Source organism: Pinus tabuliformis, chromosome J (assembly GCF_031772625.1).
Source record: "Pinus tabuliformis cultivar Carrire ecotype Pingquan chromosome J, CPIR1, whole genome shotgun sequence".
NCBI lineage: Eukaryota > Viridiplantae > Streptophyta > Pinopsida > Pinales > Pinaceae > Pinus > Pinus tabuliformis.
This window is the reverse complement of record NC_142295.1, coordinates 785,933,825-785,949,282: the sequence shown is the minus strand read 5'-3', so window position 1 is coordinate 785,949,282 and position 15,458 is coordinate 785,933,825. Positions and strand designations below refer to the sequence as shown.

Below are 15,458 nucleotides of genomic sequence, written 5' to 3'. Positions count from 1 at the left end.
TCCTCATTAGCCATATCTGAAGCATAAAAATCAGAATGCAATACATACTTGTCCATAGAAATTTTCAAATCTTTATAAACTTGAACATCCTCATTATCAACCTGTATGTTTTCAATCTGTTTTGCTGGAACTTGCAATTTTTTTGCCAAATTAACATTGATAAAATTATGCTGACAACTAGGATTTATAGACACAACAATCTTCTCTTTCTGAATGAATCCATGAATCTGCAATAAGAAAATACCAATAGAAAATAACCCCTTACATGTCTCATTCTCCTGTTTTCTAGCATGAGACCATTTGTCTAAAAGGACTCTTTCAAATTCTTCATCTGAAAGTTTGGACAACTGTTTGCGGTCAAGTGAGAACCACCATCTGGCAGCCTCATCTTTCATACCAAGCCCTAGGAAACTTTTCCAATTTTTTGACCATAATGACTTTTCTTTTTCTATGAATTCTTCAATAGTAGGGCCATTATCTTTCCCTGTAAAAAACATCTTGCTAGACGGCATGAAAAAAATCACTTGGCAAAAATTTAAAATGGTTGCAGTTTAGTCAATATTGTTCAGAATCTTTATTATGACTTGTTTTCGAAAATGGAACAACCATTTTGCATCTTCCCATGTGGTAGAAATCCCGATCTAGGCACTGGAATTTCCGATTCACACTACAACTGTCCCGCCATCACAAAAAAATTATGAAAAAGCTTTGATTTTAAATCAGCGATATCTCCCTCATCCGGACTCCGATTCGACTGATTTTTTTTTTTTAACTTGGGTATTTTTTCACCAACAATCCAGATTTGCAATTAGATTCTGCAGATTTTGCACCAGAACATACAGATCTGCGACGCAAACTCGCCGCCCCGAAAAACCACTGATTTTTAAATCAGCGATATCTCCTTCATCCGAACTCCGATTAAGCCAATTTTTTTTTTGAAATTGGGTATTTTTTCACGAACCATCCAGATCTGCAATTAGATTTTGCAGATTTTGCACCAAAACTTACAGATTTGATCTGCAACCCCGCCGCCCTGAAAAATGTCTACAACACCACTGATTTTTAGATCAATTATATCTCCTTCATTCGGACTCCGATTCGGCCGATTTTTTTTTGAACTTGGGTATTTTTTCACAAACAATCCAAATCTGCAATTAGATTCTACATATTTTGCACCAAAACATACAGATCTGAGCTGCAAACTCGCCGACCCAAAAAATTCCTACAAAATAATAAAAATAAAAATAAAAAATTCCACTTTGCCCAAGAAAGTGCTCTGATACCACTTGTTATAAATCTGATCCAAAAATATATGATAATAGAAATAAACCCAAGAAATAACGAGATTTGAATATAGAAATGCTTCTTTATTGATCAAACCCTTAAGGTAGGGCAACACCATACCTTCACTCCTTAAAGAAGGAGAACACCCCACAAGCCATATGCCTGTTCATACAATATTCCTTCACATCTCTCACTGGGGAGTCTCTAGCCTCTATATAGGTCTCATACATACAATACCATGGGTCATTACCATGGTTCCCTCAATACTATCTATCTAATACCATGGGCTTATTACATTATTGCTAACTACTTGTGGTCCCTTACATGATACGGGTTAACCACCTTATTTATTACTATGGCCCATCCCATTATTACATTATTCCCTTGGGTAACTCCTTCTGTACCCCATATTATCCCCCCTAGGTATACTACACTCATTGTCATCCTCCTCCACTTGTTTGGTTGCCCCAAGATAGTTATTTCTGATCTCATTCTGAATGCAATCATCCAACAACCTCTCCCAGTCAAGAAGGTTTTCCCGTGCAACAATGCCATCCACAAAATTCTCCCAAGTCTTGGGAAGACCATTCAAAGCAATCCTCACCAACTCAATGGGTGCAATGATCTCATCTACGGCTGCCAACTCATCTCTCACTAAAGTGATCTTTGTGAGGTATGTTGTAGCACTATCAGTCTTAGCCATTTTAATGGCCTTTAGTTTCTCCTTTAAGACCATTTTTCTGTTTTCATTTGAGTTATGATAAAGACTGGTCAAGGCTATCCACATCTCATGTGCATAAGTCTTTCCTCTCACGTGAGGAATGACATGATCTTTGATTCTTTCCAGAATCAATCTTTTTGTCTTTGCATTCTTTTTGTTAAACTTTGCCAACTGTACAGGGTCAACAGGTAATGTTATTGGGTTCTATGTGGTATTTACCATAATGCCCCAGACTTCTGCTTCCTCAAAGATGCTCTGGATTCTCTCCTTCCATGCATTGTAGTTGTTCTTCCCATCCAACCTATCTTCAACTCTCAAACCCAAAGACATGTTTCATTATCCTACCAAACTGAAATTTTCAAATCTGTAGTAAAGGTTTATGTTTTCTATGTAAAAATTAGCGTGCTGTAATTTTCACTTTGTTGTCCCAAACTGCACTTTTCAGCCAATCAAGCTCTGATACCATGAAGAAATTTCAACCCCCACTCCAGTTATCAGTTTCTCTTATCACTCCATGCATTTAGTTTTAAATCCAAGCATGATAAAAATTCTAAAATCGGGAAATGACAATATTTTTCTGAAAACACAAACTTAGAAATTTTACAACTACTGAAATTGCAAAAATAAAACAAGCAAAATTATGACAGCCACACAGAAAATAACATAGTGATTTTTGGTCAATGTGACCCTGGAAAAACCCCCTACAACTCTTGGGGAAAACCAGTTTGAGAGCTCTTCTTTATTTCTGAAAATGATTTTACAGAGAAACTAAAATATACAGTAAAAATTCCAACAACCACAAATTACAACTTATCTTGATTTATGTGTTGGAACTCCGCCTCGAAAATCGTGCCAATCAGCAAACAACCAAAACAGAAATTTTTCTAGCAATAAAACATTAAATGTTGTACAGCTTGCCTCAAAAAACATGCCCAAAATTTGATGTACGGACCACACAGATTTCAGCAGTACAACTGCCTCGAAATTCATGCCTTTGTTGTTGCCCCTCTTCCTTGATTTTTGTGTCTTTCTCCTACTGTACGGTTTTGCCTTGGGATGCATGTCAATAAATGTTATTGTCCAGATTTGTTGAAATGTCTTCTTGCTGCTCTCTTTCACTTCCTCACTGCTCAGAAATTTTCTCCTTGCTCTCTCCTCTCTTTCTCTCAAATGCTCATGAAAAAATGAATTGATCTATTTCACTTCTCTTCTCCTTTACTCTCTAAATGACCTTTTGGGTTACCCTAAGATCTAATGGCTGAGATTCATTCAAATCTAGGGATGAGAATAAATATGCATTTAATTCTCACTTTCTATTTTTTAACTCACCCACAATTAAATAAAGACCCACTTAGCCTTTTATTTCCATAGTCACTTTTTCACTTTCTAATTCTCCATTGATTTTAATAAAGTCATCTTCAAATTAAAATGTAACTTTACCACTTATAAAGTCACTTTTAAATTAAATTGACTTTACCACTTATAAAGTCACTTTAGGAGAAAAGTACAAATAAATTTGGACACTTTTCCTTAGACCAAAGATCAAAGCCTTAAGGAACCACTTGTCCTCTGGTACCCAAATTTTAACAAAGGGATCCATACATGATTGGATGACGCAGAGGCATGCGACACGATGGTTTATATGGGATCCTAGTATCAATGTACAAATGCCTCTACAGTTCACAGATGTGGATTGCTTGAGGGCAAGCAATCTTGGGGTGGGACGATTTGTAATGTCCACATTTTTAGTTTCCCTTGTGAAGCAGTTAGGACGGATTTCCAGGGTGTGTGACAGCGAGGTCATAAGAGTAAGATTACATCATCAGTGGGCCCAAAGGGTTTTGGAGGGGTCTGAATAAGTTTGATTGTTGTACTTCATCATCAAGGGTTGTTTCGCACAGTTTGTTCTTGGTTCCATTGCATTTTGGTGAATCCCGTAAAACGGGGTTATTATCAACATAACTTAATAAAAAAATACTAAAGGTGTCGTTTGGAGGGGATTATTTGGAAAAACACCTGTGTAATAGCTCGTTGGAACCGGAATGAAGAAATCTACAGGATGGGATGGTGAGAATTGACTTCTAGTGGTTGGAAGAAGCACGCTGACGAATTAATAATTTCCTAGGATTAAAAGTGACTTTAATTAGTCACTTGATTAAATAAAAGAGGGGAAATTGTTTAATTAGAGAAAAAGGCCAAAAAAGGGAAAGTGACTTAAATAAAATAAATTATAAGTCACTTATATAAAGGGGAGAATCTCCGAGAATGGAAATAAAATAATACAATAAAGTGCTTCTAGAAGGTTGGAGATGGATCCATTAGATCTTTAAAAGGAGGGGAAGCAAATCTTTTGGGATATTTTGGATTTGAGTATTCTTTTATGGATAGGTTTTAGGAACGTAGTTCTCAGCTTCAGTAAGCCCTAGGACGAAAACCATCGGGTTTCCTTGTGTGGATTCGATGAAAACCCAACCCACTATCAAGGAGGCTTGAGCCATAAATCTCACGGAGTGTCGTCAGAATCATTTGTGAATCAGGTCTGGAGCAGATCTGTACATTGGAGTGGGGATCACACAAATCTCCAATTTATGCTGCATCTCCAGTGATTCGAGGAGCTATTGTCAGCCATTGCTGCTATTGTAACAGGTTTTCATAATAATATAATAAGGTTGAATCTAGCCAAGTTTGTGGCTATTTCTTGTGTATTTGGTTTCAGGGTTTATTTTGTGTCGATATTTCTTGTACATAAATGTGCTATTTCTATCAAGAAATTTTTTGGCAATATTTTCTAAAGCATTTTTCTGGAAACCCTAAGTAAAAAAAAAAGGAACATTATAGTGTTCCAAAGTTCTTAAAATTTTATCTGTCTGGGACAGTATATTTACCTTTAACCTTGCACCCAATTTTGGGCTCCATTTCTTAAGTGCGAGAATTATTGCTAACACACCCCAATGTTATCAGGGTTTGTGGGCAAGAAACCAGATCATAGTAGACATGGCTAACTAAGATAAAAGAGGCTCTGAACAAAATAATGTGTAGTCATACAAATTAATTTTACCAACTGCAGGGCTTTCTAAGAAGTCTTTGATGGACCTTCTTCCTTTGGCAGCATAAGTATATCATATAATAAAATGAAGACGTAGTGAGATTTGGAAGAGTAGGACTTTGGAGTTTAGACCACTAGGAAATGCCACATGATTGCCAAACTAAGCTAACCGAATAGTTCAAAATTAAGGAAAGGGTACATACTACGTATAGAAAAGGAAACAAAGATTTACCTTCAGGCTTCACTTTAAATAAACAGTTTATCTCTCGGTTAAGAACAAGATGCCTCAACAACAAGAACTGTTCCTGTATTCTGGAACATTTAATTTTATCTTAATAATAAGAAGCAATGGGCTTCTGAGAAGCAAAAAGATTGCATTGCAGAGATTTCTCAAGCACTGCATTTGTGCTTTGTTCAGTGCATGAATAATTTATGTACAAAGGGTATGTTTAGTGAATAAGATTCTGAAGAGCCTTTTAGGCTCAACTGCTTCTGCAATCTTGCCTCTTCATTCACAACACACTGTTGAATCCCAAAACATCCACGAAGCAAATGACATTAAAGAGATTAATGCATTAGTTGCACATCCCACTCTGTGCACTCCAAAAAGCATATCAAAGGGGAAAGATCCAATGAGCACAGCAATCTACATATACTGGCAAAGCAAAAATGAAATCTGTAACAAACCTGTTACTGCAGATAAGAGAGGTGCCATCAGCAAAATCTGTTGCAAGCTGTGATTTCGCGAGTTCTGATTTTGCACAGAGCAATATACCTGGATAGTCGCATCTAAGGATTAGAATATATATGGAAAGTTAGTGTAGAGGAGCCAAGAACCACAAAAATTATAGGAAAAAAGGAGACAAAAACCACAAAATTCAAGGGAAGCATTAAGGGTAAAATATCACAATTTTAGCAGATTTTAAAAACACACAACTCCATGGATAATATTCTCACCAGACAATTAAATCACTTTGTATACCCTATAAAGTCTCATGGTTACAACAGTCGATGGTCAATAAATCAAAGGATTCAGACGATGCAATAAGGTTTCTGTAAAGATACAAAATCTGAAAGTACGATTTGGCTATTATGCTTTACCCCTTAGTGGAACAAACATGGCATTAGGAGCGGAGTGGTTGATACAGTTGGGCACCTATGCCACAAACCTACAAGAATAATTCATGGAATTCAAATGGCAAGGAAAGAACTACAAAGTATATGCATGAGAGTGACTTCTGTTGAAGAATCTAGGGCAAAGTAGTGTAGTGTGATTCTTCGTTACTTGATAACAATTTGTGGAGTCTTTTAACATTTCTTGTTAGCTTATTCTTGTTCTTCTTATTATTAGTGCATGCCTGTGTACTTCATCAAACTGCTACCAAAACGTAAAACAAGAAGACAAGATGTTGCCTCTCTGCCAAGGCCAAAACCTCTCTACTCTTGAGAGGAAAACCCTTTAGTGAATTTCTCTTATTGAAGCTTCTTTTGATCAATGCCACACTCTAGACCCCTGACGATAAGATCCTCCAAGCACAAGTCAAGTCTTCACTCCTTTCTGCACCATGTACTCCAGCACTTCGTCCTCCTTCCTCTGACACTTTGTTCTTCTTTCAACTTCTTAGTAACCTTGTTGCACTTGCTCTAGAGAAGGTGTCTTTCCCTTATGATGATCCTTCACTCTCCAACCAAATGAGCTCCTTCTTCAAAGTGTAGGTGCAGACTGGAAGTGACTGTCTGGCAGCCCTAAATTCTTGCACGTGTGACTGTTGTAGCCTCTTTTCCTTCTTCGTTTGAGTGCCCTTCTTCTTCGCTTGAGGGTCTTTCTTCCACGCTAGAGTAGTAGGCCTTGTAGGCCTAGTTTCAGCCCCAACCGAGGGTGGATGTGTGACTGTGGTTTACTGTTGTCCTAGCCGTAGGAACAGCTCTCAGATTTCCACACGTGTGACTGTAGTAGTCCTTGGAACAACCTTCAAAACTTCGGTGGTGTACCCTCTCACTTTGCTGCCTTTGGAGACCTTCTCACTTCGTTTTCCTTACCTTCTTCTTCATTGATTTCAGAGCTCTTGTTGTGTGTTTTATGAGGAGTGGACAGCCTCTATAAATAGAGGTTTGTCCCTCCTCTTTAGGCCGACTAGACAGTCCTTTAGGCCGACTTGTCTGGCTGCTTGTAGGCCGACTTGTAGAGTGGACTTCGGATGGTTCTTTGATGGAGTAGAGAGCTTGAATGAGCTTATTGATGGTGCCATTGCTAGGAGGAGACTTGTGACTTTGCTTGGAGGTGTTCTCTTGACCATAATACATATACATACAAGGTATAACATGCCCTTAATGTCTTCAACTTATTCTTTTGACTATTTGACTCACCTATAGCACTTTAAATAGTGTTGGACCTATTTTCAATGAGCAAGAAACTCATTGACATATATTATAAAAATAATATTTTATTTCTTGAATAAATACAAATATCAAAAGTACATTTATGAAGACTGAACCTAGTTACCTTTCCTTCAACAACTTCATCATCAAAAAACAGCTTGTAAGTATTCAAAAACAAAACCGGAATCAAGACGCCTATTTACAATGGAAGAAAAATTCATCCAAGATTGCTTTGAGGAGAAAGAATCTCTAAAGGGAAAAGCGATGTGATATAAAAAGAAAAATAATAACAAAATGTATACATAGATGAGGGTAACTATATATTAAAATAAAATGAAAGAGAAATAAATAATTGAAAAAAAAAAATGACAACATTTTGTAAAAGGTATCAAGGCACCCCCTCACACATATTTAAATGGGGACCCTCATTGTAATACAAGTATTTTATCATTCAATTCGTTCATTCATATATATATCACACCAAGCAAATTTAGCAAAGCATATCTGCTTCAGTTTCCCCACGAAGTTTTCCTTGGAAAAAATATTTTTCGTCACAATGGATAGAAGCTTATATATAATATACATAAAGAACTTTTACCACATAATGGCTAAGAATCCACAATAATGGGGATTCAATGAACATAAACACAATCTATCACAACAGACAGAAACTAACCAAAGAGTTTATCAAGGTCCATCAAAATGACTACAACCATTACAGTCTTTGGGCTATCCTTCAATTTCTCCTTGAATTAGGACCAAAATGCATTCCAAAAATACTGCGTTCCCTTTGTCATTTCTTGATATGCATATGTGTTATGAATAAATATATAGGAAATAATGTAAATTATAATAATTAATAATGATTAGTTAAATTAGTAATTAGGTTCAAGAGTCATGTCTCTCCATGAAGCGGCGCCTGCATAGTATATAAGCACAGTTCTCACTCTCATCGTATCATCATTCTTATTCACACATTTAATATATAATATTTGTATCCTCATGGATATCTTTATATTCCAAGTCTAAGTGATACAGAAAAACAATCATTAGCAAGAGATATGAAACAATTAATGGCAACAATTAGGCAACAACATACAGATTTTAATAAGGAAATGAAGAAAACGGAATCCAAATTACAAGATAAACGCCCATTATCACCCCTACAAAACAATGTAATCCAATGTACCAAGAAATGGCAGTTGAAAGATCAAAAGAAAGACAGAATAGCCAAACTTTGGCAAAACAAGAAAGTGTTACAACAAGAATATGAAGATCTTGCAGATATTCATTACAAACAAGTAATGGAAAAGGACGAAGAAATTTCTTGCCTCAAGGACCACGTTGAAAAATTAATGATACAAACAAGAAGACTAAAGTCACAAAGAAGGAATTCAAGCAACACTTATCAGAACAAGAAGAGGAAAATTTACGTTCAAAGAACCTTAATAAAAATTTCTTAGAACAAATCAGAGATCTAAAAGATGAAAAGCTTAAAAGTCAAAACACTGAAAATAAGGTTGATAAATCAGAAAACAAAGAACTTTTACATCTGAGAAACCATAATTAAAATCTACTCACTCAAATTAAGAAACTTAAAGATGATAAGAAAGTATTAAAAGACAGGTTAGAACAATTTACTCAAGAAGATGTTTCGAAATCTCCAGTGATAATGGTCCAAGTTGAAGATAAGGGAACGAATACTGATCCAGTGAATATCATAACTCAAGAAGAATGCAAACTAGTTGAAGAAAAGACGCACTTAGATGTTGCAGTTCAAATGATAAACACCCCAAGTGAAGGTTCTGTAACCAACTCAACAACATCGTCACAAAGTAAATAAAAAAAATTCCACACACTTAATAAGGGAAAGTCAAGCCAAAAAATTTCCCTATCGACATTTGAATCATGAGAGTAGACAACTCAACCATGCTACATATCGGGACCACTCAGAACAGAAACAACAAACTGATGTTCCAAAGAATATTAATGTAACCTCAATCTAGTCCTATGATGATAAGTTGTTACAAAAATCTATGTCACAGGGTTCGGCGAACCTGAAAAAAAAAAATTGAAGTTCGTTCAGGTTCGCCGAACCTGAAATTCGAACCTCAAGTCGAACCCGAACCTCATCGAACCTAATCGAACCTCAACGAACCTCAACGCGAACTTAAACGAATTTTTTGAGGTTCGACGATTTTCTTGACAGTTTTATTTGGCTATTTAGAAGAAAAACCAGGGGCCGCATACCGTGTTGCTATTAGATAGATACTCTTAAGACGTAGGCGTGAAGACTTGCAAAGCCGAGATTTGTGGCAGCAAAATTTTAGAAAACCCAGATCTTGTGTTTGTAGACTTATGTAAGTTACGGAGCATTCTCTTGGTTAATCTCGAGAAGAAGCACAATGACCGAAGATATATGCAGTTTAGTTATTATGTATTTTATTGAGTTGGTTTTAGTACATACGTAATACTGGCTCTAGAAGAACTTGAGCTAAATTTAAATTTTGAAACCAATATGTATTTGTTACGAAAATATGAAAAATGCTTCTGAAAGTATGGTTTTGAGTCTCACATTTGGTCAAGTGTTTCAGTGAGACAAGGCTAAGGGTTACAGAGCATTCTCTTGGTTAATCTCGAGAAGAAGCACAATGACCGAAGATATATGCAGTTTAGTTATTATGTATTTTATTGAGTTGGTTTTAGTACATACGTAATACTGGCTCTAGAAGAACTTGAGCTAAATTTAAATTTTGAAACCAATATGTATTTGTTACGAAAATATGAAAAATGCTTCTGAAAGTATGGTTTTGAGTCTCACATTTGGTCAAGTGTTTCAGTGAGACAAGGCTAAGAGCCTACCGCTAACTTTTTTGCTTGTAAAAGGAAAAATATTCGACAGGATGATGGCGTAAAAAGTCACAATGATGAGTTATTATTGTGAACAAATGGACCTCCATGAGAGCGGGGAAGGTATATGCTTGCTCGACATGGATGATTATGTAATGGAATTAAGGAATTCTGGAATTTCGAGGGAACTTTGGAATCATGCCTATATGAGTCTGACTACATCTGTATGGAGATCTGTGACAAGAGAGGAGTAGCTAAGTCATTACCAAGTTTTTGTTAACATCTTTAACTCTAACTCTTGGCAACAAAACTTTGATCTTGAAGTTTTCTATTCGGGAGGGGGAATAAAAATGAAAAGTGCTTTTTCATGTTAAGGGGGTGTTTGAGTCATAACACTAACTAAAGTTTTGTTAGGAGTCCGAGTCTTAGAAGAGTCATAGTTAATGTTATGACCTAGATTGCCCATAGGTTTGTTATAGAAGTAGTTAAATAGCTTATCATATAAACTCCACAAAATATTCTAGAATATTTATGGCGATAGATTTATTTTAAGAGCTGTTATCTCATTCTACCTTTTAATTAAATTCATTAATTAAAAAATATGCTTTATGAACATGAGTTATGATTTTTTGAGTTTGTGGTATGAGTAAGCCATGACAAAATCTCCATGTAGAGTGGAGTTGATTCTCTATAATTACAATTTTTGTTGCATGATTTTTTTAATATTTATGTCTAACTCATATATTATTTTTTTAATTATAATAATAATAGGCATGATTATTGTAGAATAAAATTTTAGAATTTTAACTTAATTATGAATAGTTATTAGCTGGATAGTAAGTATAAATATCCCTATTAGCATAATTATATTTTAAAATTAACAAATTTATTTTGGCCATTTTTATTTTTTATTATTATGGGTTATTTTTATTTTTATTTTTACGAAGTTAAAATGTTTGACTTAGTCAAAATATTAAACATTACATTACAACATCTCTAACATATTGAGTTGAGAGGCGCAATAAATTTAAAAGTAATTTAATAAAATATTTGAAAGTTATCTATCAATGTGTATTAAATAGTATGTTATATTAATTTATTCTTGTTGATTAAACTGTGATAAAAAATAAATGTTGTAGTCAAATGAGGCTACAATTTTTCTCAAAAACAAAGGAAATTTTGGCTGGATTTTGAGAAAAACAAAGGAAATTTTGGCTGGATTATAACTATTTGGCAATGGTCTTTATGACTTCCTTATTATATTAGCATTGATGATGACTCACTAGATGAGCCAAATGATGGAATTCCATGTGTTGATGACTTTTATGATATTATGACTTTGATGATATTTAAAATTTTGAAATTGGAAGATGTCCTTAAATGATGTGTATGTTTAAATTTTGATCATGTTTTGATTATGTGATTTTTTAAAAGATTACTAGTATTTGACATTCATTTAAATTTTGAAGACTGAAAATTATGTCATCTCCTTTTGCAAACTACTATTGTGTATGTTTACATTTAACTAGATGTTAGAATGATTACATTATTCATGTATGTTTACTAATAAGAATTTGTATTCATGTGTTTATGGATCGATTTTGAATTTTCTATTATTTTGTCATATATATATATATATATATATATATATATATATATGTTGAAAAATATGTATAGTCGAACCTCATTCGAACCTGATTGTCAAACTTGAATTCAAATCGAACTTAATCGTTGTCGAACTCGAATTTGAACTCGAACCGTGTGACATAGACAAAAATACATGGATTAGAATATTCCACAAAAGATTAATCTAGGATGGTCTGATTCCTTCTCAGTGCGACAATTTTGTTTGTCACTTAGAAAATCATATCAAGTTGTATCGACGAAGATTATTGTTTCAAGACGAGAAGAAATTCGAACCCGAAAAAGAGATCAAGCCTTTTTCATCGACAAGCTTTGTTGACAAAGCTTTTTGAGGAGAAAGGCAATGTTATGAATAAATATATAGGAAATAATGTAAATGATAATAATTAATAATGATTAGTTAAATTAGTAATTAGGTTGAAGAGTCGTGTCTAAATGAGACATGACTCTCCATGAAGAGGCGCCTGCATAGTATATAAGCAAAGCTCTCACTCTCATTGCATCATCATTCTTATTCACACATTTAATATATAATATTTGTATCCTCATGGATATCTTTATATTCCAAGTCTTCTGGAGTAATTAATTTGAAGAAGGAACTTTGTCTGCTTCAATATGCAATAGACCCTTTGATAGACAAATAGCCTCCTAATTCAACTTAATTATTAGAGACACATTTTTACAAAGCACAACTATTGTTACATAGTGTCACATCAGAACTTCTGAACTGGGATCACATCAGCAATACAAGAGATGACAATAAATGGATAACAGGTTTTGATTGTCTCTGACAAGATTTTGAATCATTTACAATTATTATTCAACACAACCTGAATTTACTTCACTAACAAAGCTAGGCATAATCAGATGACATTCCTAGAAACCTGGCCCAAGGGATTAGCTCAACTAGCTATCACCATTGTTGCTAGGTGTTTGACTAGTTCTGCACATGCAGGCGCACATTTCAAATCCCCTTTGGTAAGGCGCACTAGTCTAGACTCTACACCAACGGGTTTATTAAAGATGACATTCACAAATGTAAGGAAGCATCTCTTGGGTTTCCCCATGAGATTTTCCTTGGGGGGCAAATCATTCCTAAAAAACCTAACTTAAGGTCATGTTAATGGAAACTGAAAGTACCTGATGTGCCTCTACCCAAGCGGTGAACAGGAACAGGATGGGATTCTTGCAAATCAACAATGGTATTTCCAGCCACTAATCTATATTTGCTCGACTGGTTAGCTTTCCACTTGAGCTGAGTTAATACAGTCCGCTGTTGGAATAGTCCCCCAGGTAGAACTTGCAGGCCAGATGGCTTATTCACTGCAAGCTGAACATCATAAACCATCATATTAGATGTAAAACACCATAGAACATTATATTAGATGTTAACAACATCTCAAGATAACCTGAAATACAACACCGGACTCAAGCAATTGCAGTAGCCAAGTCAGCTTCCTGCTGAGATGTCATCTACCAGAAACTAACACACTAGGAAGTTCACCTATATAAACTTCAAAGTTGGTTACATAAATGACCTGTACTATAATGAATTATTAGAAACTAGCATGTGGTGTGAGTACTTGTAGTTGTAAAATGCTACAAACTCAAAACAATAGTACACTGTCTGCACTCTTCTATCATTACAAGTCTTTGAAATTAAAAAGATCAACACTCCGTGCTTCAGCATTGTCACCTCAAATTTTTATCAACCAAAATGTGGTCGTACAGAAACTTACCAGATGATCATCTTCAAACAGAACATATAATTTATAGGGTGCAACTGGCTCCCTCCATGAAAGGCGATGATAAACCAATTTGGACCCTATCCTGCATATCCCATAATTGCAAAAGATAAATGAGGGTACACAATGTACTAGAAAAGTATCCAATCGCACTTCAATCATAACAATAAAAGTTGGACTGTAAACAAACAAGTTTTAATAACTGCCCAAGTTCCAATAGTAACAAGTATGCAGAAAGGTTATCACATTTCTTTCAAAAAAACCATGAGTTGGGACCTGAATGGAAAAAGATGAAAAATTAGGAAACAGTGTCATTCCTCACCAACAAATTTGTGAACATGCCGAAGATATAACATATCGAGGCACATTTTTGCTAAAACAATGGATCACAAATCCATCATGCAACAGATCCAACAAAGTATTTCCCATACAAAATCTTATGGATCTGAATTTTAACATTCAAAAGCATAAACTTTAAATCATGCACATGTAAATTTAAACATCCCATTCAATTTCTGGCACTAAAATGACCATGCTTGGAGCCGTTTTTCTATAGACAGCCCTCAATCTGTATTGCCTGTCGTTGGGAAAGCAATCAGAGATCCACGATACCCTTCCAAGGGCCATTGCCATCAAGTCTTTGTTATGTTGCTCCCAAAGTATTATGACCACTTTGGTTTGCTCTTAACCCCAATAGACAAAAAGAGTTCCATTCCTTTCCATGTATATGAGGGTCCACCACAGTCAGCTTCTTGTATAAATGCAAGCTATGATGGGTATGACCATGTCAAATGACCTATCATTTCTTTCATGTGTTAACTTATTAAGGTTTTGTGCATCCATTTGAAATTTGAAGACCCTAAGGTGTTTTTAAATATAGTACAAGAATGAGCCAAGTTGGCCAGTCAATACTAAAAAGCACTAAGTGACATTTCCTGCTCATGGAGACCAGCTAGTGGGGGATGTGAGGTGATCCGTAAACTGCTGTGGATGTTTTCCACTGGACAGTTCGTCACAACAAATCTAATAATATTATATTAAAACTCTGAAAATTCTACACTATTACAGTTTATTAAACTTTAAGATCTGTGGATTTAACTGTAATTAGTGCATGCATGCAAATAGATGCTTCTTGTATAGATGCATGGTAAACCCTTTCGAGAGAAAACCCAGCTGGAAGGTGAGGTCGCTTCGCTCTCTTTCTCTATCTGGAAATATGGCTGCAGGTACAAAGAAGTAATGCCTGTGGCCTGTGGGCTGCTACAGTGCACAAATCCTCTCTGTGTGTTCCATCTCCTATCTCTCCTGGCTATCTTGCTCAACTATGGAAAAAATGCTCTCAAAAGAATGGAATGCCTCTTCCTCCTAGTGGCCCGGATATAACACAGCTCGATAGCCTACTAGTGGTTAAGTTTGAGTCTTGACTACATCAACTCTTCACTAGAATTACAAAATAGACACTTCTAGAGTCTTTTACATCACAAACACATGGCTATCCCCTTTTCCATGAATAATGGGGGCTAACGCAGCATCCTCCCGAACTATAGATGTGAAAACAGGAAGGTCAACTTCTGAGTGGCATAACTTTTGCATACGGACTCTGATTGACACGCTTTTTGCACCGTTGGAAAGGTCTTTGTGTGTAGAATAGCATGAAAAGGTGTTGTGTTGAAGTAGCAAAGTTTTACCCCCAAAAGAAACGTTGTTTGATGCCTCAAAACGCTCCCGAAAGGTTTCAGGCCCTATTTCGCCAAACTAAGTCCCGCCAGTAAAAACGGTCCCATGAGAT

The 15,458-nt window shown here is 35.5% G+C and overlaps 1 protein-coding gene across 2 annotated transcripts in view; it reads right to left on the bottom strand.

Annotated features, from left to right (window-relative positions):
• LOC149229075 (Pseudouridine synthase family protein) overlaps positions 1–15,458 on the bottom strand; it is a 380,432-nt gene that overhangs the window by 299,651 nt on the left and 65,323 nt on the right. For both annotated transcript variants that reach the window (XM_089378450.1, XM_089378449.1), the window contains exons 5-7: positions 13,664–13,754; positions 13,065–13,254; positions 5,739–5,826 (exon numbers count right to left, since the gene is read on the bottom strand). In XM_089378450.1, coding sequence (XP_089234576.1) covers positions 5,739–5,826; positions 13,065–13,254; positions 13,664–13,754 — 369 coding nt within the window. The remainder of the gene's footprint in view (positions 1–5,738; positions 5,827–13,064; positions 13,255–13,663; positions 13,755–15,458) is intronic.